General features: G+C 37.7%; 4 protein-coding genes and 1 non-coding gene across 10 annotated transcripts; 3 read left to right on the forward strand and 2 right to left on the reverse strand.

The window, feature by feature from the left end:
• Window positions 1–898: 898 nt before the first annotated feature.
• LOC119980479 (pentatricopeptide repeat-containing protein At5g47360) lies at window positions 899–3,693 on the reverse strand. The gene is made up of 3 exons (XM_038823184.1): window positions 2,007–3,693; window positions 1,387–1,451; window positions 899–997 (listed from the first exon to the last, which is right to left on the reverse strand). The coding sequence occupies exon 1, from the start codon at window positions 3,630–3,632 to the stop codon at window positions 2,145–2,147; it is 1,488 nt and encodes a 495-aa protein (XP_038679112.1). The 5' UTR covers window positions 3,633–3,693; the 3' UTR covers window positions 899–997; window positions 1,387–1,451; window positions 2,007–2,144.
• A 2,916-nt stretch (window positions 3,694–6,609) lies between these two features.
• On the forward strand, window positions 6,610–10,589 carry LOC119980635 (integrator complex subunit 9). 2 transcript variants are annotated; one of them, XM_038823421.1, is made up of 11 exons: window positions 6,610–6,657; window positions 6,768–7,157; window positions 7,317–7,531; window positions 7,648–7,977; window positions 8,126–8,336; window positions 8,611–8,703; window positions 8,830–8,921; window positions 9,245–9,362; window positions 9,524–9,609; window positions 9,768–9,819; window positions 9,917–10,589. In XM_038823421.1, the coding sequence occupies exons 1-11, from the start codon at window positions 6,649–6,651 to the stop codon at window positions 10,439–10,441; spliced, it is 2,121 nt and encodes a 706-aa protein (XP_038679349.1). In that variant the 5' UTR covers window positions 6,610–6,648; the 3' UTR covers window positions 10,442–10,589. The 2 variants fall into 2 exon arrangements, with proteins under 2 accessions (XP_038679349.1, XP_038679350.1); XM_038823422.1 differs by lacking the exon at window positions 6,610–6,657 and having other exon boundaries at window positions 6,939–7,157; window positions 7,394–7,531; window positions 9,917–10,585.
• Window positions 10,590–11,084: 495 nt separating this feature from the next.
• Window positions 11,085–11,157, forward strand: TRNAR-ACG. Its single transcript has one exon. It is a non-coding gene; the product is annotated as a tRNA-Arg (tRNA).
• A 389-nt stretch (window positions 11,158–11,546) lies between these two features.
• On the forward strand, window positions 11,547–16,357 carry LOC119981418 (protein LNK2-like). Of its 3 annotated transcripts, none has more exons than XM_038824517.1 (9): window positions 11,547–11,841; window positions 12,369–12,708; window positions 12,789–12,915; window positions 13,477–13,795; window positions 13,898–13,990; window positions 14,271–14,999; window positions 15,114–15,262; window positions 15,487–15,866; window positions 16,295–16,357. In XM_038824517.1, exons 1-8 carry the CDS (start codon window positions 11,818–11,820, stop codon window positions 15,839–15,841), a joined length of 2,136 nt encoding a protein of 711 aa, XP_038680445.1. In that variant the 5' UTR covers window positions 11,547–11,817; the 3' UTR covers window positions 15,842–15,866; window positions 16,295–16,357. The 3 variants fall into 3 exon arrangements, with proteins under 3 accessions (XP_038680445.1, XP_038680446.1, XP_038680444.1); XM_038824518.1 differs by lacking the exon at window positions 16,295–16,357 and adding an exon at window positions 15,965–16,281 and having other exon boundaries at window positions 11,548–11,841; window positions 14,280–14,999; XM_038824516.1 differs by lacking the exon at window positions 16,295–16,357 and adding an exon at window positions 15,965–16,281 and having other exon boundaries at window positions 11,549–11,841.
• Window positions 16,358–17,158: 801 nt separating this feature from the next.
• LOC119980913 (translation initiation factor eIF-2B subunit beta-like) lies at window positions 17,159–23,737 on the reverse strand. 3 transcript variants are annotated; one of them, XR_005463959.1, is made up of 12 exons: window positions 23,591–23,737; window positions 23,181–23,252; window positions 22,899–23,053; window positions 22,356–22,643; window positions 20,770–20,899; window positions 20,306–20,413; window positions 20,094–20,196; window positions 19,883–20,008; window positions 18,923–19,116; window positions 18,452–18,576; window positions 17,587–17,620; window positions 17,159–17,496 (listed from the first exon to the last, which is right to left on the reverse strand). XR_005463959.1 is itself a non-coding variant. In XM_038823752.1 (11 exons), the coding sequence occupies exons 2-10, from the start codon at window positions 23,231–23,233 to the stop codon at window positions 18,480–18,482; spliced, it is 1,254 nt and encodes a 417-aa protein (XP_038679680.1). In that variant the 5' UTR covers window positions 23,234–23,252; window positions 23,591–23,737; the 3' UTR covers window positions 17,159–17,620; window positions 18,452–18,479. The 3 variants fall into 3 exon arrangements, 1 of the variants encoding a protein (XP_038679680.1); XR_005463958.1 differs by having other exon boundaries at window positions 17,587–17,707; XM_038823752.1 differs by having other exon boundaries at window positions 17,159–17,620.
• Between the last annotated feature and the right edge of the window lie 80 nt (window positions 23,738–23,817).

Here is a 23,817-nt window from a genome sequence, read left to right on the forward strand (position 1 = left end):
AGCCCGTCCCGGCCCAGCACCTCTTCACGGGTTGGCGTTCCCGGCCCACTTGGGCCGTCAAAATTTTAGAAGTCTTCTTATATTTAAGGAAATAAGTATCACAAAAGAAGGGTGGTTTACTATTGTCATTACTAATTTGTCGCTAAACGTAATATCAACTGAGAATAAACTCACAAACCACTAGTTGGAGTGGTAAAGATGGTGAATTCGAATCCTCTCTCCCGTTCAAAAAAAAACGGAGAATAAACTTAATTACACTCAAAACAACCCTATTTACAAAGGATCAAATGAAGGGAAAAAATCATTTCTTGAGTAACAACATTATTTGTTATTTTGCCTATCAAAACAACATTATTTGTTATTTTTAACATATGAAAAAGAAGAGAGAGCAGGGAAAAAAAACTTGTCCAGTATCTTCAGAGTAGTAGGTGCCTTCACAGTATATGCACAATCCTGGACAATAATACGCTGATAAGGAGCCCACCCACCCTTGCAACACTTTGTTTGCTTTGAGCTAGGCCAGGACGACTTTGCCTTTCTTGAGCCCAGACCCATTGCAGCACAAAAACTTAGGAAAATCAGTTGTCATAAGTAAGGTAGTCTAGCATCACTTATATTTTGCACCAAACTCCCACGTCTAGACAATGTGGGATGTGCGTAACATACGCCAATCGCGCTAAATGATCAGCTACTTATATGTCCAGTTGGAAACTTTTGGTAGGAGCAGCAAAGGAGCCACAGGCAGACCACCATTTTTCGCAGCTGGCTTACCGAAACTCTTAACATGGTAAATAACACTTAAAATCTGTCCATAACTCACTTCCCATGACATCTGACTCCAGAAATGGTTCTACCCATCAAGATACGCTTCTGTTATAAATACTACAGAGCCTGATTCAAACAACGATGTCTTTGGCTGGGTTTTCCAAATTTGGTCTGCCATGGTGCCGGAGAAAACACCAACCTTCGCCTTACGAAGCTAATATTCCTGAACAGCCTACAGTGGAAAACAATGAGAGCATCTGATGTTAAAATCACCATTGTTTCAAGATAACATCAACTTGGCTAAGTCCAGCTACATTGAATGACATCACTGTAAAATAATTTGGGCATATTTAAAGTAATGGGAACACTATATTGGGGGCTGGAGACTGTCAGAGAAAAAGAGGCGCCACCAAGAATGATACTTGAAAGCTCAAATGTATCACATTTACGATCCTGAATGACATGTTATGCCAGTTTAGAAACACATACTATAATCAATTACCATAATGATCCACTTAGGACAGCAATAAAGAGCAGTAGTAATAAAGTTCATGAATCGAACAGCAATAGTAGTAATAATAATACAACTACAAAGAAGCGAAAAGCCTTGGCCAACAATACCTGTCACTGAAATGATTCTGCAAGTACTCATATGCAGCTTCAGGAATCATCTGCTTGTGTTGTACCTAGAGAGAAGGGAAAATCAAAGAAAATCGGGTAAACATCCAAAAAAAATCAAATAAATGATTAGAGGCTTTCTTTTTCATGTTTTCATTTTAAGCACCGACTAGGTAGCACATGCGCATCCGACCAAATTGGCTTTACAATTCCAAGACAACAGAAGAAGAACGATGATGGCCAAGCCTTTATTCAAAAGTGGGAAACTAAATCAGGAATTGAAAATATCACTGAGCTTCCTTTGCACAAAGCCTAAGTACATAAATGCCACAGCATTCTTGAACTACATCTTTTACTACAGATGAAACTAAATCTAATATATAGTGAACATTATTGGATCAGTTCAGGAATATAATCATGCCAGTGCTGACAACACAAAATAATGATGAATGACACCCCTCGCTTCCCTATAAAATCTTATTGACACTTGAAATCAAAGACCGATAATTCATTTGGAAACAGTTTTTTCTTTACACACAAGAAGAATTCACAGTATTTTTTAAGAAGCACTACACTACAAGCAACAAATAAGAATTTCTATGAACTTTACGCATTGTGTTTACCTGTCAAAATAAAAGTGAAAATCGTACACTCATTTCTGGATGTCAACCCTCAACTTAGAATATCAAACTTAGCAATCTCATCCCCGCACTATTACGGTGCCTTGAAGACAAGTTATTATTAATCCTTCATTCTATGAATTACTTCACAATCCCCGCTAATTGTGTGATTAGCTCCTTGTCTCCGAATTTCTTCAGATGTTCAGAAATCTGGTTAAGGTCGGAAACTCTTAATCGGATCCCTCTCTCAAGCATAGACCTCACAAGATATGCAGCTTCCAACATATGGTTTTGCTTACAAAGTCCAATCAATAGAATAGAGTATGTATCAGAGTCAATAAAGGAGAACAACCCCGCCTTCTCCTCTGCTTCATATAGGTGGAACCCGTCTATTAGTCGTCCATCCAAGCAAAGCTCTTTTATCAAAATACTGCAAGCCAAGCTATCGGGTTTCAACCCACTAGCTAAAATCTTCCTAAACAGCTTTTCCGCCTCCTCAAGTCTTTTAATCATTACCAGGGACAAGACAAGAGAACTATAGCATTCACCGTATGAAACACCACCTCCTGCAACAACTTTATCAATCAGCTTATAAGCCTCCTCCACATGCCCTTCCACACAAAGGCCCTTCACCAACGTTGTAACTGTAACACGATTTGGAGCACACCCAGAAGCAGCCATTCTATCCAGAACCCCCAAAGCCTCAATTGCCTTACCCTTTTCGCAAAAACTTTGCATCACCGATGTATATGTAACAACATTTGGACTACAATCACCACCTTCTTTCTCCATTTGAGCCAACAACTCCAGTGCCCTATCCATACTTCCAAACCTACAGACCCCATCAAGCAGTGCTGAATATGCCACCACATTTGGTGGACATCCATGGCCTTTCATAACCTTAAACAACCCACTAGCATCCTTCAACCTACCTACATCACAAAACCCTTTAATCATTGATGCATATGTGATCATATCTGGATAAAGATCAATCAAACCCATCTCTCCCATCAACTTTTGAGCCATATCCATATCACCCGGCTCACAGAACAGCCTAATAACAGTATTGTAAGCAGTAGTATCCGGCCGTAGACCAAATTCAGTCATTTTTCTCAATACCCACAAAGCCTCATTGGCAAGCCTAGCTTCTCTAAACAAATTCAAAGCAACTTTAAACATCTTAACACTAATGACACACTTTTCCTTGACGTATGAATCAAAAACATTGAAAACGACTTGGGGTTTTCGTTTAATCTCGAATAGTCGACACACCTCACTATATATATAAGCACTGTGCCTATAATCGGATTGGCAACCAGCCCAAATGAAAAACCTGATGCCCATTTGAGGATGGCTATGATAACATTTATGTAAAACCTCATTTACACATCTCGAATCCAGTTTTGCATTGACTGTGGAGAGGATCCTTTCAACATTGGGGCTGCTCTTTTGAAGGTGGTTGTAGAATTTCTCTGTAGAGGAGGGGGCGGCAGTGCTGAAGTGAAAGGTTGGGAATTTGAGGGCTTGGTGGTGAATTGAGCTAGAAAGGAAGCGAGAGAATGAATATAGGGACATGTATTCAGCACAATAGGAATTGATTGACAAATCACAGAGATACTTCTGAAACATACCTGAGTTGTGGGAGGGACGTAGGGTTAGGGCTTTGTACCAAATCCCGTTCGATTCAGGAGAAGGAGGACGAGGCATGAAACGACGTCGGTATTGAAGTCTAATATTGTTCAATTTATTATTTAGGGCAAAATATAACATTTGGTCCCTCTACTTTAACTTTAGTTTCACTTTCATCCGATATTTTCTTTTGCTTTTAACTTCATCCTTCAACTATTGAAAGTTATTTATTTTATCCTTCAAATAAGAGAATAGTCAAAAAAATCCAACGTGACGTCTATTTGACATATCGGATTAATCTTAATTGATAAAGGTGAACGATATTATCCCTAAATTACTAATGTTTAGCACTTTTAGTGCTTAAACTATACAATAAAATAGTTTGAGGTTTTGAAAAGTTAAATATTTTGAGAATTTTGTGAGATGACAAATCTAAAATTTAAGTCAAATGGGATGATATGTGTAAAAGATAAGTCAATTGGGATGCAATCATGCATGCAATGTATGATTTTTTTGATGTCGGAATTATTTGAAAGACGAACGGGGTACCTTTAAATAATTGAGGGATGATTTCAAGTAAAAAAATTTGAAGATAAAAACGAAATTAAGAGTATAATTAAGGGACCAAATATATATTTTTGTCCATTATTTATGGTCCACTTCCCCCCGATTAATCAGCCTCTCCGGAACGGTTAAGGCCTTAAGGGAAAAAGCCTTCTATCTATTGATGCCTCCTTCTTTCCCATTCCTCGTATTGTTTTTCCTGGATCAGCACTTGAAGGTCCTTTAATGGGCACTATGCAGATGGAGTAGAGATTAGCTTCATAGCCTTTACACAACAAAGTCAGGTGACTCCCTCAACGGTTGTGTTTATCCGGCTCTTCCATGCTCATCACTCTGTTCACCGAGAAAGCTTTTCTTTGATTTATGAGTAATCTTTTTTTGTTATTAAAGTTTCGAAATTTGCTGTCTTTGATTCTTCTTGTGATGTCGGACAAGTTTATAGATTTCTTACGTAATTAGGAGTGTAAATTTAATTATTTATTTTCTTTATTAAAAGTCTATTTCTGATGGAATTATTAGAAGTTTTAGTAGGTAATAAGAATTATAGTCAAATTAGGAATTTAAGAATTACGTGTGCAGCTCTCTGTTAGAGACTCTGCTCGAGTATTTTTGGGTTTTGACGTGATCAAATCCCTTCTTACTAACTTTCACGCTCCGTTTAGTTGGTATCGGAGCAAGGAGTTACCTTGCTTCAATGGCTAACTACGAAGGAAGGAGAAACCCTATAGTCGTTGGGCGAGGAGCGAATGATTTTCGGAAGGGACGGAGGAGATTAAAGGTATGCTTAATCAACTCAAAGTAGGTATGCTTAATCAACTCAAAGTCTACCAGAATCATTCATTCAATGGGTATAACGTTCGTGATGTTGCACGAAACCAATCTGTTGATCCATATGTTTTGAAACAAAAAAGATACAACGATATTCTCTACTTGAAAAGGCTCAAAATCAGATATTATTTGAATTGGTTGTTTGATTTGGAAAAATATTTTTATTATATGAAAATATTGGAAGAGAGAAGGTCAAACTTGCATCAAATAATCTTAGTGAATATGCAGCTATTGGTGGGACATAATACAATTTGATCGAAAACAATAATACAATGATAAAATTCGGTTTTGGTCTAGAATGAAAAGGATGCTTACGGCTAAATTTTTTTCCGTATGATTGGCAAGATATTTTGTGGGAATTAGATCGACGAATGGATTTATATGTTCAAAGTTCTTACTTTGATTATTATAATGAGTTGCCTATATATTGCGCAAAGGTTGATGAAGGTGGAAGATTGTGTCAAGCAAATTCAGAAAATTTCTCAAGTAATCGAAGGAATATTTGAGACTGATCAAATCTCACAAGGGCTCGAGGAGCATACATGTCCTAGTGATTTTATAGAGAAAGAGTTGGAAAATTGTTCAAAGAATATATCACAAGTTGAGATTGTGGAGAGTACAAAAGAATTCACAAGTCTAGTTCTAGTTCAAGAAGAAGTTGTTCCCCAGTCTCAAAGTTCTATAATTTTGCCAACAAAGTGTGACATATAGCATGTTGATTTTATTGGGTGTGAAGATTCTAATTTCAGCATTAGTTCCTCAATATTGAAGATTGTCAAAAAGTTGATGTTAAGAACTAAGAGTTTGGACCGTCCGAATTTTATGGAATTTGTTGAGTTCATGAGTATGTTGAACAAAATGCATTATTCGAACTACTTGTTTCTTTGGAGTGGAAGACTACAATTTCAACCAATGTGCTCAAAGACTTCAAATGAGAAATTCTCTACGAGTGTCATGGTGTAGACAATTCTTTTCATACAAATCGTAACTCGAAGGCGAGTTATTTTTCAAGTGGAGGAGACTGATGTAGGACAAGTTTAGTCTTTAGTAATTAGGAGAGTAAGTTTAATTATTTCTTTTCCTTATTAAAAGTCTATTTCTAATAGAATTATTAGGAGTTTTAGTAGTTAATAAGAATGATAGTCTGATTAATAGTTTAATTTTATTAGGGTTTCTTTGTTTTTATATAAGTAGGACTGTCAGTCGTCAGGCTAAGAAATTTTTGAAATAAAATAAGTCTACGTTTTTCTTAGTTTTCTCTCAATTTTCTTGGTGGATTCCAAGTTATGTTGGCTTAGTCATGAATTAGCCAATCCATCCGTACTTCCGCACCGCATCATCTTGTGTCTAATTCATCATACATGTCTAGGATGGACTAATAAGTGTATGTTCAAATGCTGCAGTGACGCAGAAGTGAAGTTTGTGATTCTCTCTCATCGCCGTTTTTGATGGTACCTACTAAGTGTATAGAAATCATATCATTGCACTGTTAATGTTACTTTCATGTGTGTGTGTACATCAGCTTTTAAAATTCATGGATTTGTTGAATCTGATCCTTGTTTGTTAACTTTTTCATGTAGGAGTCCTGATTGATGCAACAAGAAATCTAATCCATTTCAATTCTATGAAGTTTGTAAGTTTATGCATCTCAATAAAATGCTCTAAAAAGGTCGATGGCATATATATCTCAGTACATACATATTTGTGTCCGGTTATATATGACTTGTTTTGGTTTCTTTGCAGACTTGCCTAAGCAAGGGAAGTGGTTTCCACTTTCCACCATGCCACATTCTGAATATGTGCGGGTTTAGGATCTTAGTGGACTGTCCCGTGGACCTTTCAGCTCTCACCATTTTTGCCCCTGTTCCTGCTGATTTTCGTTTGGTGCAAGATGACGAGAGCTCGGACTGTTCATCCCATATTCCGATGGACATAGATTCTGGGATTCAGAAGAGGCAGACAATTGGAGGGCCACTTGATCCAAAACACTTAATTTATGCAGAGCCTTGGTACAAAACAGTTAGTAATTTGCACCTTTGGGACACCTCATTCATTGATATTGTACTCATATCAAGCCCAATGGGTATGCTTGGGTTGCCATTTTTTACTCGAGACAAAGGTTTTTCCGCAAAGGTAATCACATTTGTTGAATGTGTGTTATTTTAAATTATGGAAGCGAGTAAACTAGGGTTGAATGCGTTTTATTTTAAATTATGGATGCAAGTAAACTAGGGTAGATTTAGACTTCTTAAGGTTTTCAATCTGCCTGGGTTTAACTTTTAACTGGGTCAGATATATGTCACTGATGCGACTGCAAGACTTGGGCAGCTAATGATGGAGGATCTTATTTCAATGCACATGGAATTCAGGTATTTTTATGGACCTGAGGCGTCTAACTACCCACAATGGATGAAGTGGGAAGAGTTAGAACTACTTCCGTCAGCATTGAAGGATATAGCTCTCGGAAAAGATGGGACAGAGTTGGGTGGATGGATCCCTTTGTACAGGTAATTGATGTTCTATTTGTTGTTTAGACAGTTTAGTTAATCATATTTAATTCTTATCTACCGTAGCATAGATGCTGGAAATTTGGTGTTGGAATGTAATAAAGGATGTTTTCCAGTGCAGCTGATGTGAAGGATTGTGTGCAGAAACTTCAGACACTCAAATATGCTGAAGAAGCCTGCTATAATGGAACATTGGTCATTAAGGCATTTAGTTCTGGTTCTGACGTGGGGGCTTGTAATTGGACTATAAGTGGTCCAAAAGGAAATGTTGCATACGTTTCAAGCTCCACTTTCGTTTCAGCTCATGCAATGGATTTTGATTATCAGGCACTTCAGGGGAAACATGTGATAATATATTCAGATTTCTCATTCCAAGATGTCAACGATGATCCTGGACATGACAATGATTCCTCTGATTCAACTACTAACATTTTGTCAACTCCAAGGTAATTTCACTTCTTCTGGCCCAAGTGTGCTTTCGATGAAGTTTCAGTTATATTTTTCACTTGTAGTTGTTGGGTTGAGTGCATATATATGCATGAAGTAGTCCCTAAGATGGTATCACTTACATATTTTTGCAATAAACACATGTAGCAATGATGAAGATAATTGGAAAGAACTTACCAAATCCTTGCTCAGTAATGAGGAGAATATAGAGGAAAAGGAGAAACTAGCATTTATATGCTCATGCATGATCGACTCAGTCAAGGCTCGTGGTTCGGTTCTTATTCCCACAACTCGACTTGGACTGATTCTACAGCTTCTGGAGGAGATATCAGTTCTCCTGGAGTCTTCAAATCTAACGGTAGATTGTGTACTTTTTTTTGATCTATTTGATAAGTTCATGCTTTGTCATGCTAAGAGGGGTGAAGCTAAGTATATTTCCCCTCCCAAGAACAACAATAGTGGAGACCTTTTCCACTGATTTTTTTAAAAAATTTGCTTATCAATTTAATTAATGAAAGGAAACTTTTTCATGAAGACATTGTGAATTTACTTAAGAAGGTAGTAAGGTGTGAAGAACCACACCACATTAATCTGGATAGGGAATTGAGGGAAATATTTCATCCATGTTGCAGGTTCCCATATATTTCATCTCTTCAATTGCAGAGGACTTGTTTGCATTCACTAACATCATTCCAGAATGGCTGAGCAAGCAGAGACAAGAAAAGGTACATAGCATCTAAGGCATACTGGCTTCCATTTGTGTGTACCATTTACTTTAGTTATGCTGCTTTTCTTTTCTTTTTTTTTGAAAAAGAAAGAATACTTACTCTGTTTTCATGGTGATGTTGCAGTTGTTTTCCGGCGACCCTTTGTTTGCCCATTCTGATCTCATAAAAGCGAAAAAGCTACTTATGTTTCCTGCCATTCATTCCCAAAAACTATTGTAAGATCTTTGTCCTGTTATCTTATAGTACTTTTCTCATGTGCCACTCTCATGAGAATTGTCTTTAGTTTTTCATCAATGTACCGTTGATTGGGCTTTTGCATATAAGCTGTTAGCTTTGGAAGTCAAAAGATCTTTCGAAATTGTTCATATTTTGCTAGTAGACTAATACTTTCCCCTAGGTTAACTCTGGGTTGGTTTGCTGTAAAAACTTTAACCTAGTTGAATCCTTTGCCTGACAGATTGGAAAGCAACTTCAAACTAATTTCAGTCTAAAGTGAAACTATTTGATTTAAATTTTTGTTGTTACAATGAGTGCACAGGACAAATTGGGAGGAACCATGCATTGTATTTGCTCCTCATTGGAGTTTGCGGATTGGTCCTGCTGTTCATTTGCTTCGCCGTTGGTGCAGGGACGAAAACTCTCTTCTTGTTTTGGAGGTATTAGATCGTTTTTGTATTCCGTAAATTGCTACTTCTACTATGAGTTACTATGAGCTACATTGATGAAAGAATATTTTTACTTGTTTGAGTAAACTAAGGTTTATAATAGAGAAACCATGACTTTTGCCAAATGATATAATAATTGTATAATTTTGCAGGAAGCAGTGGATGCTAATGTGGCTCTTTTACCTTTCAAGCCAACAACAATGAAGGTTCTTCAGTGCTCATTTCCTTCAGGAATAAAGTAAGGATTACTACTTGCAAATCAACATCACACTATCTGTTTGAATATCAAGATCCTACTGTACCTCTTCCTCGTGCATACATTTGGTTTCTTATCTGAAATTTAAATTCTAAATCTAAACCCGGTTAAACTTTCGTGACTTGTGTTGTGTGATGTAGGTTGCCAAAAGTTAAACCTTTGCTGACAGCGCTTCAGCCGAAAGTTGTCCTGGTAACTGCTTTTTTGCTTATTTATCAACAAACTCTCGCTAAATGCACCAGTTGTGTACTAACTACTAAGTTCTCCTTCTCTGTTCTGTTGAGCACAGTTCCCCGAGGCAATGAGGCATCACATCAGTTTCGCCAATTCAAGTCCATTTTCAATCATCCGCTACTCGGAAAATGAAACATTACCTATACCTGGATGTAAGGACAATTTAGAGATAGAGATTGCAGCAGACTTGGTTTCCAAGTTACAGTGGAGAAAGACGAAACAAACAAGCCTGAATCTTGTGAGATTAAAGGGAGAACTATTCATGGATCATGGTAAATATCGGTTGTCCTCTGGTAAGGAGCTGCTGATGGATGATTCGGCTGAGTCTAGGCCATTGCTACACTGGGGTTCACCGGATCTGCAAAGGCTTCTGGATGCGTTGTCAGAATTGGGAATCAGTGGTTCCGTAGAACAGGTAACTAGCGATAATGAATCAGAAACCAAAGCAATTGTTCATATCAATGATCCTGATCGAGCCTCGATTGAAGTTCGAGCAACGAGCACAGTCATTACTGCTGCTTCTGAGAATTTAGCCTCTCTAATATTTGAAGCCACAGATAGGGTTCTAGATTCCATTTAAAGGGATATCTTTGATCTGTCTAATGGTTGTCTTGACATTCTTGTATAAATTAGCAAAATTGTTGTCCGATATGCTTACATGTCTATGAAGCTTGTCAGCATTAAACTGCATAATATTTTTGCCTTACATTCATCAGTGATTGAAGATCAAGAGCACCTGGTGCTTTGTAACAAACACCTTTCCTATCAAAATTGTTCTCGTCAGATGTTCTTACCATCCAAACAGAATATGGGATGATATACAAGACTAGATAGAAATATGGTGCAGTAGTTTGTTGCAGTAGGCAGTAGTCAGGGTTTTAGAAGAATCAGAGATGTAAACCGTTTACGGTTGCCCTGCAATGGCAAGGATGAGGTTAGTCGGCTCCAAAAGAAGATGATACTTGAAGTTACCCTTTTAAGGTCAAATGCAAATGTTTTTTTTGATAACCGAGAATGACACCATACAAGTATTCTTTCAATATCTTATATGGGCCAAAATTCGGGTCGTCAGGTCTCCATGCATAGAAATTTTCTGCATATCGATTTGGTAAATTAGGTCAAAATCCAGCGTATGACAATAATTATATGCAAAAAGGCTTAAAATTAAAGATTCAGAGATTGTCAGTAGCTAACAAGAAGGCGGCGATAAATTGAGCATTAAGGACTCTGTGGCCCAATGGATAAGGCGCTGGTCTACGGAACCAGAGATTCTGGGTTCGATCCCCAGCAGAGTCGTGTGTGTGGTAACTAACGCTTTTGTTTTTTCCATTTGGGCCAAGCCCATATCATCCCTACTTCTATTTTGGGTGTGGTAACTGATGTTTTTGGTTTTTTTTATTTGGGCCAAGCCCATATCATCCTTACTTCTATTTTGTGTTTTGCTGGAAAATGGGCTAAAAGCCTTATATGTCTACCCTTCTTCCACCAAGTTTACAAATACAAATAAAAAGATACTCAAATTCAACTCAAATGCAAAACTCAAGTGAAATTCAAATCTCACATAGATCTGCCCATCACTCCTGACCACAACTTTGGACACGGCCCTGCCCACGTGTCAACCAATCAGCCATTCACTTTCACGTGAAACGGGACCCACTGGACAACCCCTGGCCTCTAGCTCTCCCTCAATCTGGTATTCTCCCGTACTGTGCTGCAAGTCTGCAACTTGTTTCTTTCTTTCTTCGATTGTTCGGGTTTCATAGTCGAGTTCTCTCTTTGAAGTGAAATTACATGTATTTTTATTTGGAAAGATTGATGCCTTTTCTTTCACGGTGTTGTAGCTGATCTTCCTTGTTTTTTTCGAGTAAGAGGTATTGGCGATGTGTGGATTACTGGTGAACGAGCGTGTCTTACAGTTGGATTATCGCGCGGAGTTTTTCTGTGTTTCTCTTAGTCATGTTTGATTGGAACGACGAAGAGGTAACCGATTTCAGCTTCAGTTTTGCTTCTTCTTCTTCTTCTTCTTTCAATTTGGATAATTTGGTGTCAATTTTTAGTTGTCAGTCTCCCGTTTGTGTTTCCATCTTTGATTTTTTTGGAAGAATTTGAGCTGTGTATGTGTGATTTTAATTTCTGTTGAATTCTTATTGTGAATCTCATGATTTCTTATGAATTATGAGGAATCAGAGAAATTACCTTGTGAGCCTACGGCATGTTTTGGACTAATCTGCATATAACGTTTGTGTTTCTATCTTTGATTTTTTTTGAAGAATTTGAGCTGAGTATGTGTGATTTTAATTTCTGGTGAATTCTGGTTGTGCATCTTATAATTTCTTATGAATTATGAGGAATCAGAGAAATGACCTTGTGAGCCTACGGCATGTTTTGGACTAGTCTGCATATAAGATACTGCTCCAAAAATTGTATTATAATATTGAATCTCTGATGGAATATCTTGCTTGTGGTCCTTTGTGGTGATTTTCTTAACATTTTGTTTGTATCCTTAGATTTCAAATATAATATGGGGTGAGGCCAATGAGAGTGATGACCATATTGTTCCTTATCGGGAGGGAATCGATGATTGTCATGACAAAAAGGAATGGAACCAAGAAGCTTCAGCCATCAAGCCTGCTGAAAGGAAGACAGCTGTTCCTAAAATTGATGGTCATGGTAAGAAGCTGGATAGCAGTCCAAACTTGACCGCAAATGGTCTTTCTGCCTCAGGATTTGATTTGGAGTCCTGGCCCATTCGGTCTTCATCTAATGCTGCCAAAACGAATATTGATTTCTTGGGTGCTGAAGTATCTAAAGACTTGAATGAAATTACCAATTATGATTCAGCGAAAGGTTGTGTAATAGAATTAACGGTAGATGCCTTGATCTGTCATGTGACTTCATTCTAATGGTAGATAGTTTTGTTTTAGCAGAATCAGCTCAAAGTGCACAGGATCCTGGAATTTTTCAAAGTCCTGGTGAAGGCAAAGAACCTTGTGATTTTGCTGACTTTGGCTGGGCGAACATTGGAAGCTTTGATGACCTCGATCGAATTTTTAGGTAATGCACAATATCTTCTTCTTTTTTTATCTATAGCTTCCTGATTCTTTTTATTAACTGCACCCTTTTCTTGTACATTAAATTTTGAAGTGTGTTTGCTCTGTTACTATTGAACAGGATTTAAAATTTTGTGTGACATATATTCTGCACTATTTGTTTTTAAGAAACTGAAAAACTAAGCTTGACATTTTGTCACTCAGTTACCCTGGAAAGATTATAAAATTTCTTGAAATATGTTGCTTTATCTTGTTACGATGAAAAATAAATTATTTGCACAAATTTTGGTTTTAGGTTCTTTTTAAATAACTGGACATGATTTAACCTAATTATGGAAGATGTTTAAAAGTTTTAGGAGGTTGGATGTGTGCTTTATAATTTTTCAATATAATTTATTCAAGGTAACACATGGTTGTTTGCTGGAGTGTTAGATAGATCTATAAAATTTCGAATGGGGATTATTGAGACTGTCTAAAGCATTTATTATATTCCTCCCATATTGTAGACCTTATCTGCTGGCGATAACCATCTGACCTAATATCCTCACAAGTGTTGATTTTGCAGCAATGATGACCCAATATTTGGCACTGTAAACCTTGGTGATGCCAATGAGCTATGGTCTTCCTCAAAAGATGTAACTAGCAGCCCACTGAAGTCATTTCCTGCTTCTGTGGGGTCTCCGAGTTTAGGTTTAGGAATATTAAAGAGTGCACCCGAACAATTTGAAATTAAAAGGGAGCATGTGGAAGTAGATGATAAGTCGTGTACCCTTGGATATGGGAAACCAGAAATCCCTGCACCTCATGGTCTGCAGATTGCACAAGCTATCCTGGATACTGGGGATCGTGCTGGAGGTAAAAGTAAGACCAAGGAGAAGGATCAGGTATTACTCATTAATTTGCAGCTCAACAGTATACATCTCGTCTTCAATTTAGTGAAGACGAGATAGAAAGACTCTTTGTTTATACTATTTGTCTTTTTGTAGAAAATGGATCTCAATCTAATGGCGAGGGGCACCGTGACAAACCCTCAACTTGGTCCTGAAAATGTTAGATCCCCAAGTGAATTTTCGGATCAGGTATTATCACTCTCCATTGTCTCCTGATTTTCCTCTATATATGTTTTTTTCTATTTCTTCCAAGAGTAAACTTCCCAGCTTAAATGAACTAACATACAAAGGGCCTGTTCCAATTTATTGACATGAGAAACAATTTGGATAAAATAATGATGGAATGTCAAAGCTATGTGACATGATCACTCAGAATGTTACAGTATTTTGATGTTTCTGCATCTTAAATTCGCAATCTCTGAAGCATGATTTTTAATCTGTAATTCCTTTTTTCCTTCCTCTTGCCCAGTATTTGCAGGCTACCAAGCAGAAAAAGCTTTTGAAAAGTCGGAAAAAGTTGGGCGTTAGGAATGAGGGTAAATTCTTCCAAGATGTTTATGGTAATTGGACTTCATCTGGCAACCCATCTGGACAATTTGGGAACCAATTTTTATCTCCCACGGTACAATCTTCTCCACCATCAGCTCTCAGTCAACAGAGACTGATTCAAGGATCTGAAGCTTTGCAATACCAGCATAACTCCTGTCCATTTGTGGCTTCTTCTGCATATGGGGATGCTGCATGTTCATTTTCTGTCATACCTGTAATGTCCCATGGTCAACCTGAGGAGCTGAAGCATCAACCTTTGCTTTCTGGTTATGAAGTTTCTTCAGTTACTGCAAATCCTGTAAACAAGTCTGGAGATGCCCGTGTGAAATCCCAGACAATGACGGCTCAGGAAAAAATTGAAAAACTAAGGAGGCGGCAGCAACTGCAGGCACTGCTTGCTATTCAGAAACAACAGCAGCAGCTTGGCCACCAAGCCTCTAGTACTGATCATGGCATCGTTCAAAAGTGTACCAAAGCAAATCAGCTTGTTGATGGAGCTAGCCTTGAAGTCAAGGATCTAGGCTCCCTTTCTTCTCTAGATCCAAACTCACCTCTAGAACAAGATGATTCCAATACAATCTCTCTTGATGTAAATGATTACGCAGTTGAGGACACAATAGTCTTCAGGCTTCAAGATATTGTTGCAAAGGTATGATGACTTTTAAGCAAAATTATCATTCGCAAGTACACTCAAACTCTAAGTAGCTCTTTCCTGGTAGATTCATTTGGCTTCTATTACCATCCCAATAATGTTTTGCAACAGTTGGACATGAGAGTAAGACTTTCTATACGAGACAGCTTGTTCCGCTTGGCTCAGAGTGCAATGCAAAGGAATTATGCTAGTGATACTAGCAGTTCCAACCATAAGGATTTGCAAGTCGTTGCTAACGAGGATATCAATAACAGTAACAGGTTAGTTAGCCCAAAATATTTCTTGATAACAATGTTTTGATTTTTGAATCATAGAAGTTATATTTAACTGATTTATCCTCGATAGCATTCAATTGCACAGCAGCGGTAGTAGAAAAGCATTTTCTAGTTAATAATTAACTTTTTCGTTACAGGTATGACTAAAAGCACTTCAATGAAACTTCCGCTTCATGTATAATTTGCCTTTGGAATTTTTGGTATTTCAGGAATGCTAGTATGCCTGATGAGGAAACAGAGACTAATCCCATCGACCGAACTGTGGCTCATTTGCTGTTTCATAGACCTGTGGAATTATCTGGACAACATCCCGATACTCCAGAATCGCCCATCTTTACCAAGCTCCCATGCGAGCTCAAATCAATGGCCCTAACGAACCCTTCAACTGGGTACTTGGCCGAAAGTTCGAAAAACAAACAGAACTTATCAAAAAATTCTAGCTTGTTGTCGGAGTCCCAGATGGTAGGCCAATATACAAGCAGCCCCTGTTTAGATACTTCAGAGAACCCATCAAACAGTAGGCAGGGGAATGGGGCTGCCAGGAACATTGAGGCCTCTCAATGAAGAGAGAATTTTAGTGCTCCGTAAGGTAATTCCTTCCTTTCTCTACTCCATGCCAACTAATATGCTTGTTGTACATGATTCGATGGGTTTACTGGTAATGCAGAGAATTTCTTTCCTTGTCAGACAACTATATCGCCATCTTGGAGCACTAATGAGCATGATTATCGGTGTTTAGCTACACAAGATAGGTGTATCTATGCCTAGCATGTTGGAGAATTCTAGTCAATAGCAATGTAGCTAGCTTCTGTCCAAATATTTGTCTGTTCTGTGTTCTCAGATATACTCAAGACTCTATTCTTGCTGTGTGTATGCTTTAGACTCTGGTGTTGATGTGTGTATTGCGAATGCGGGAAGAAGACAATAACGAAAGCCTCCATTCTTTTCTTCCAGAATAACAGAATGTATCGAACCCTAACTTCCTAAGCAAGTCTTTCTTTTTTCCTTCTGTGTTAGTTCGAGACGAGAAACCAGCGCACATACACACACCTTTTTGCGAGGGTTGGTGCGGCGAGAGATGCAGATGGGAAGGCGTTCCAGGTCAGGATTTTCACGAACACCATGGAACTCAGTTTGAGAGCGAGTCAGCCATAGCCTCTTTCTTAGCAGCTCCAACACAGTCCTATGAGAAAGGTAATACCTACAGCTCTCTACGCTTCCTTTTGAAAATGAACGTCGTCATGCACTCCAACCGTCCGTCACCGCCATTGTGGCCGGTGGTCGCTGCCATTGACACACACTCTCTATCTCTCCGATCAAGCAGTTAACGGGTATATATGGTTCACGTGTGTGAGCGGGCGATATCACCTGTAATCGAGTCTCTATGGTTCTCAAATTAAAAAGATCTGAATCGTAGCTTTTGGCAGACGACATAATATGTAATAAGTTTTGAACGGTGTAGATTAGTTTGGGTGTTCTTTTTCTTGTTGATTTTGCTGATGCAAGGATAGATTCTGAGGACTGAGGAGGTACAGAGTTGCTTATCGATGCCGTTCAGGCCAGACTAGACGAAGCCCAAGCCTCACATAAAAATAGACCCAATTGAGAGTAAACGCCGTCCTAGGACTAGGAGGCTAGGAATAGTAATTCTGGGCTTAAATTGGGCCGATTGAAGATAGGTTACCGCTCAACTACCAGCCCATAAGGAGCCAGATAACGACCTTGGCTTAGGACTTTGAAATTAGAACTTGGAATCACCTCGTGTACTTGTGTCGTATCCTTATAACTTGAAGCCGAATATATTAAAGCATTCGAAACTCCATAATCTTCCAAATCTTCAAGGGAGAACAGAAAAGAACTGAAAAGTGAAGGGTAATGCTCGCGAAGGGTTCCCATCTTCCATGAAATTTATCAGTTGAATACAGAAAATAATCCCAACGGACATTCCCAAAGTTTCTGTTACATATACAACACAGCCATAAATTGTATGAATGGCATCAGGGCAAAAAACCTCAATCAACTCAGCTAAATGGAATAAATGGGCAGCTACTTTGTCCAATATCCAGTAGTTCCGCAGCAGAAAGTTAAGCCTCTCACTAACTACCAAAACAATTTCTATTCTCTGTTCTACAGTTGCAGCACATACCTATTCACTGTTCACAAAATTGGCATTGCTTGGCCTGTTTGCTTCTCGGCTCCATCCTCTGCCGTTCCCTTACCTGAAAAGTTATGTATCCGCAATTTTTCCAACCATTAAGAACCATTAAGATTTTCAGGATGGTTTCACAGCTTCCAGTTAAATGCATCACCGGCCAAATTCTTCCATGGAAGTTATAGAAGTTCCTGCAAGTTGGACGCTGGCATTGTCAATTGACAATCACTAAAACGAACTAGATTCCAAACGTCAATCCAAACCACGTCTGTAAGAACCTGAAGTCATCATGAAACAGCCAGAAAGAGTCATATTTCTAGCTAACCAAAAGGTATACGGGTATATGAAATATGTATAAAAGGATTAAAGGAACATTCAATTTCATAAATTGTATATTAAGTACACTGCTAATGCTTAATTTATGAGAAGAAAACACCAAATCAAGCTGGCTTATATATTTAGATATGCAGTGGCAAAATCTATAAAAACATTTTGTACTTCACATAATCATTTGTCAAGTTCAGATAAAAATTGGTCTTAGATGGAGATCCACAGAAAACTATCCTGCACAATTGCGCGTAGGTCTTCAAGAATAGAACAATAGAGTAACAAACTAGTCCAACAAAGATATTCAAGCTCACAGCTCGCATTATCAAAGATTATACGAAATAAGTCAATATGCAAAGAAAAGAGTTGGATTATAGTAGCATATAATGGAAATTACCGTACTAAATGACATAAAATAAGATTTAATGATGGTAAGCCTACACATCACAGATAACAAAATGCCTTCTAATAAGGTCCCAATAATATCTATCCTAGGAACTCCAGTTTTGTTAATGGGGTCATATAATATATTCAAGATTTTGGAATTCAAGTATGCCAATCTTGAACATTTGCTTAGTGAATGTATTAGAAATGTCCAAGAAAACAACAGAACAGCAAAACGTGAGGCATCCAGGGTTAATGTTTCCTATGAAAATAGGTAGTAGGGATAAGAGCTGGATAAGAAATATACTCACTCTATGGCAAAAGAAAGGAGATCAAAATTCAATTCCCTGGAGCAGGTTTTCTCTGCAATACCAAATCATCAGCAGAGTAGTAATCAGCAATGAGCCGGTACATGTATGATGGGTTATGCCCTCCACTGCAAAATAATCATAATCAGTAAATTATATTGCCATGACAGGAATTAAAATCCTATCGGATATGAAATATTTAGTCATGGAACTCAACAAAGAAATGCCAAACAACTAACACTGTAATAATGTGGATCAAATTATTCCATTACTTGGTGCGTTGTGTTAAAACACTGCTAGACATTAAGATGCAGCAGAGTATGCTTGAGAAGCAAATATACACGTTTGATGTGATGTGCCTGTGTCTGTGTCAGTGCACATCAAACACTCCTCTTGCACGTACTACAGAAATGACTAATAATAGCATTTTTGTTCCCTCTATCTTCATGCAGTCTTCCAAGAAATTGAACTTACGTGTCAGTAATAAACAGACTAACAAGCTTTGGTGGCACATAATCAAATGTCGGATTAACAACATGAAGAAGAGGGGAACCGTTGCCACTTCCAAAATCCATGCAGTCTGAAAATTCTCCAAAGTCTAACAGCTCAGATGGTGATCTCAGTTCATTGAGTAAGACCTCAGGACTATGAGGATACAGAGGGCACAACTGTAACATTAAGAAAACAACAATGATCTTAAGGCCCAAAGCACGAAGCAGAACCAAAATTGAGATGGGAACTGCCATATCTCATTCAATTATATGTATAGAATATCAACATACTGTGTAAAACGTTTTCAAATCACAACTGTCATGTCCTAAACTTGGAAGAGAAAGCATATACAGGTATAGGGTAAACCATGAACACCAAATTTCACCTACAAGTTACAGTACATGAAAAGTGTGGCACTGATACAGAGCAGATTTGAAGTTTATATCCCAAAGATACTATTCTCACGTATCAGAAGTTTGGAATTCTAGGATGTTCGGGTTTGGAAATCATGAGATGGTCTAATCACATTCAAGCAGTTCAGAAGACAATAGTAAGGTAAGAAACAGTTGAAAAATAGAGATTCCTGCCCACTGCAAAGCACATGAAATAATTACTCCTATTTGACATGTGCACCAACATCAATGGATTCTATCTATATGTTTAACAGAATCATTTTTATAGCAGAAATACCCACTGAAATCGTAAGTGAATAATTTCAGGAAGACTAAGATATTCAAAAGAAAGTTCAAATAACAAACTGATGTGCACATTTTCAGTTGTATCCCACGCAACTATAACCCCTCTTTTACAGGAACACCAGAACAACATCACATGCAATCCACTCCGAAGGTAGAAAAGACACCTACTAAAGGAATGACAATCAAAGAGAGTTGGTTTCCTTGCCTCATTCCAGAGAGCAATAGATGAGTGGTGAAAATTTACCTTGTGACTGCCAGCCAGTACAACAAAAGGAACAGCATGCCTTTGAGCAGCAAGAGCAAGCATATTCATCCCAACAGCTGCAATGACCCCTCCATTGGCCATAACAGCGTGAGCTCCAACTATAACCTTAACAGAAGAAGTTTCAAAATGAAGCAAACAACAGTCCTCGAAACCCATTACCAAAAGTTTATGAAGTATAATAATTTCATACCATATTCACTCGGGAAATCATTGCAAAAATTGCCGAGTCAGTAATCAGTGTTGTCTGTAACCCTCTTGTGGCCAACTCTTTTGCAAGCAGATGACCTTGGTATCTAATGGGAATTACAAATTAATTTTAAAGGATGTATCCAACAGAACACCAAACATGCGGTGGTTAAAAATGTTTTTTTTTCAAATAACTAGCAAGCAACTTGTACAAACCTTGGAGCACCCTCAGCGACATATACCCGAAATGATCGTTTCTTATCCTTTGCAGCACAAAGAAATTCCAACACAGTCCTCGAACTACCTAATGTTAGTATTACCTCACTGCAAAACCAAAAATTGTAATAAACAAAACTTTGTAAAACATGTATGCATAAAAACCCAAAAGGTTAAGAAGGAATAATGATAATTCATGTGTACTGCTACTGTAAGAATATCCAACGAATGTCCTTTTCCAGTTTGATGACAAAAGGCAGATTAGAAATATCAAAATATAACAAGTTGGATAAAGTAATTTTAAATTTCCCATCCACTCTGCTAGCTTCTTTTAGAAAAAGAAAAGTTTTAGAATATCACCGGAAGCAATTTCAATCTCAACTATTCCAAAAGAAAAAATAAAAACCTTGCATGAACAAACAGACTATATATTCAAAGTATGAGGGAGCAAAGTAAACACATACTTTTGATGGATGTGCTCTACTGCTTGCTCCGCAATCTGTTCATGGCAAGTGGCTATATCTTGGATAACTTCATTAACAGCTTCAATGACATCATGCTTCAGCTTCCGAGTTGTTGAACTTTTATCAGCAGCTGTATATGAAAACAATTGCTTACATATTGAAACTATAAGGCTCTTAAATTAATCAATAAAGAATTAGTACAACATTTAATCATTAAAAGATTGCCAATAGATCAATAACTGTGTTCAACACCAAATTTCATGAGATCATAGTTATAGCATGAATCAATTCACAACCATAATTAGCAACATTTGTGTTCATTAGCCACTTGTTAAGAAGAGTAATGTGTGTTATCTCCCCTCCTCTTCCTCAAAATAAAATCTATTCAAAATACTAGTTTTTATCCTTTGAAGATTGTCAATAGCTAAATTATTTATCGATAGATTGCCCATGCAGAAAACAAGCTGCCTTTATAGGCTCTACTAGTTTCATATTACATTCCACAATAAATCTTTGTTCCCTCTCCCACTGGCTTAATTTAGGAGAATCAAATAGAAGTTCATTACAATGAAAGCACCTTCCTTTCATGTCATACAATCTTCAAAATTCATTTTGGGTCTACTCTTGAAAGTAATTCCAAAAAATTGTTGAACCAACTACAATCCTGGGGTCCAAAAAAGGCATATGCCAACCAATTACTGCATTTGACAATTGAAATTACCCCTGCAGTAACACAATTTTCCATTTCTAGACAACTCAAGTATAAAGGAAATTACATGTTTGAAGGTTCCAAACCACACCAAAGCATCATTCAGAAAAGAAAAACTCAAACTGTTAAAGTTAGACCACAATATCTTGTTTGGTATTCAGATTTACTTTTATGATACTTACTGCTCATATAGGTGTTCTTATTAATCTTACATCATTTAGGTCTTCTTTTATTTTTAGTAAGAGTACTTCGCTATTAACATATTCTCATGACCTTTTGAGTAGCAATACATATTCTCATCAGTTGGGTAGTTCTATAATCACTATGATTACTTGTTTTGTTAGTCTTCATTAAGTTAATCAGGCCTAATTCAAGTTAAACAATAGCATCTATAGTCTCCGAAGTATATAAAGAGTAGGAATTACTTGAGAAGTTTAGAATATACATAAATAATGTGTTATCAAGGGGGAAAAAACTTCAAAAAGATTCAAACCCCAACCCCCGGTGCCAAAAAAAAGCCTTCAGATAGAATGCCAGCACTGCATCTCAACTTCTCGTCTCTTTGAACAGTTGAACAATTATGTACCAATCCAAATGATTTCCATCAATCCAAACGTAAGTCTTATCCCCTCAAATCAACAAATCCCCCACCAAACTTACAGCTCTCAAGATAGTTCGTCATACAAGAACAGTTGCACAAGCTTCAGTTTTCTTCTTATTTTAATCCAACCCAGTCATCACCCCAATAGAGATTTTAAACACCATGGTCCTTGTCTTGATAGTGACATTCCAGTTTCACCCAGCATATCCCAGGATTATTACACAAAAGTCTGACGCACAGCTAAAGAAATATCAAAAGAATGATAAATGAACTCACATTTGCTTTTTGCTTCAGAATCACCCCCCGATGAAGAAGTGTGTGGAATAGCAGATGAGTTGGGAAGGTCCTCCAGCAAGGTTTGCAAGGAAGGTGGACGTAGAGTGCTTCTTGCAGCAGCAGCAACCACAGCAGCAGATAAAACTGAATGATCATCTTTCTGAGTGTCATCTTCATCATCGCTTACAGCTGATAAGTTCAACCCAGCCATGGAAGCCGTTGTCAAGGAAAGATCCTCCTCCCTGATAATATGCAAAACTCGCCTCACAATATTCCCCACCGCAAGCTCTGCAATCACATCCATTCAACATCATAAAACACAAATGTAATGACAAGCCATCAAGCACGAGCAAATGAGAAAAGCCAACAGCATATGATATTATTCAAAAAAGGATACAACTCAAAACACAATGTTACATATATTATATATAATTCAGAATAAAAAATAGCATAACTTCACAGAATATTCCATAGTATCTTAGGATCTTCCTGATGAACTGCTTAAATTTAAAAAGAGTTATACAATCCCATCGAAATGCATACCGACAGGATTTGCAGCTACCAGCTGCTCTCCAACAGCCTTCACAGCATCAATCAAAGCTCCAGCCTGGTTCGTGTAAGGCACTCGCTGTTGTGAAATCACAGACCGAAGCAATTCCGCTGCTTGCTTCGCCGTCGCATGAGAGCCCTCAATCTTACTGTCACCCAATAAACAAATAAGTTCCATATACAAAACTTATACATGAGTTTAGGCTCAATAAATAACTCAGTTGGCACATACACAAAACTTATACATTATTTTGAGGCTCCATAGATAGAGAATACCGTTTTTTAAGCTTGCTAATGAAATCATTGACAAGAGCCTGCACGTCTGGCATGATCTATCAATAAATTTCCCTGAAAATGTATCAATTTCCAAATTCAACTCTCTACCACCACATAACTCCTCAGATGAAAAAAAAAAAAAAAAAAAGTGAACAAGCATATTTCTCCTCAATAAGCTAAATTCTCGTTCTCCATTTCCTTTCACAGAGCATTACGAATCAAACTCATTCCAGTCGAACTACACTCTCGAGATCAGTAAATCAAAGAAACAAACAATTACGTTCTACAGAAAAAAAGAAGAAGTACTAATATAGCAAAGAAAACAAAAAGAAACTAACAAGCATAACTCCATTAAGCTAATACTGCTGTCCAGTTCCACAAACAAACAGTTAGGATTTCCGAGAGATTACCTTGTTCCAAAGAAAAAAACTCGAAAAAACTTCAATCAAAAGAGTAGAAACGCGGTTGATCACAAGAGGACGCTTGAAGAACTGAAGAACCCCGAATATATGCTGATTGCTGAGGCTGTGTACTGTGTAGAGAAAATGAACAGAGGGGTATGAGGATGGGGACTCTTTCTTCTAAAACGACACCCACGTTACCGTTTTGGTCTGTCTCCCATACAATGATGAACTGG

The sequence above is a fragment of the Tripterygium wilfordii genome, chromosome 16 (genome assembly GCF_013401445.1).
Source record: "Tripterygium wilfordii isolate XIE 37 chromosome 16, ASM1340144v1, whole genome shotgun sequence".
NCBI classification, from domain to species: domain Eukaryota; kingdom Viridiplantae; phylum Streptophyta; class Magnoliopsida; order Celastrales; family Celastraceae; genus Tripterygium; species Tripterygium wilfordii.

What these genes read in the sequence shown, in the direction of transcription:
- LOC119980479 (XM_038823184.1), bottom strand. Translation starts at nt 3,632, where the DNA reads ATGTTTCAGAAGTATCTCTGTGATTTGTCAATCAATTCCTATTGTGCT.
- LOC119980635 (XM_038823421.1), top strand. An exon ending in TGGAGTCTTCAAATCTAACG is followed by an intron (nt 8,337 to 8,610) that starts GTAGATTGTGTA and finishes TCCATGTTGCAG; the next exon opens with GTTCCCATATATTTCATCTC. An exon ending in ACTCTCTTCTTGTTTTGGAG is followed by an intron (nt 9,363 to 9,523) that starts GTATTAGATCGT and finishes ATAATTTTGCAG; the next exon opens with GAAGCAGTGGATGCTAATGT.
- LOC119981418 (XM_038824517.1), top strand. Translation starts at nt 11,818, where the DNA reads ATGTTTGATTGGAACGACGAAGAG. An exon ending in CAATTATGATTCAGCGAAAG is followed by an intron (nt 12,709 to 12,788) that starts GTTGTGTAATAG and finishes TTGTTTTAGCAG; the next exon opens with AATCAGCTCAAAGTGCACAG. An exon ending in AGACCAAGGAGAAGGATCAG is followed by an intron (nt 13,796 to 13,897) that starts GTATTACTCATT and finishes GTCTTTTTGTAG; the next exon opens with AAAATGGATCTCAATCTAAT.
- LOC119980913 (XM_038823752.1), bottom strand. Translation starts at nt 23,233, where the DNA reads ATGCCAGACGTGCAGGCTCTTGTCAATGATTTCATTAGCAAGCTTAAA. An exon ending in ATTAGCAAGCTTAAAAAACG is followed by an intron (nt 23,054 to 23,180) that starts GTATTCTCTATC and finishes ATTGGGTGACAG; the next exon opens with TAAGATTGAGGGCTCTCATG. An exon ending in TACTGGCTGGCAGTCACAAG is followed by an intron (nt 19,117 to 19,882) that starts GTAAATTTTCAC and finishes TTAATGTTACAG; the next exon opens with TTGTGCCCTCTGTATCCTCA.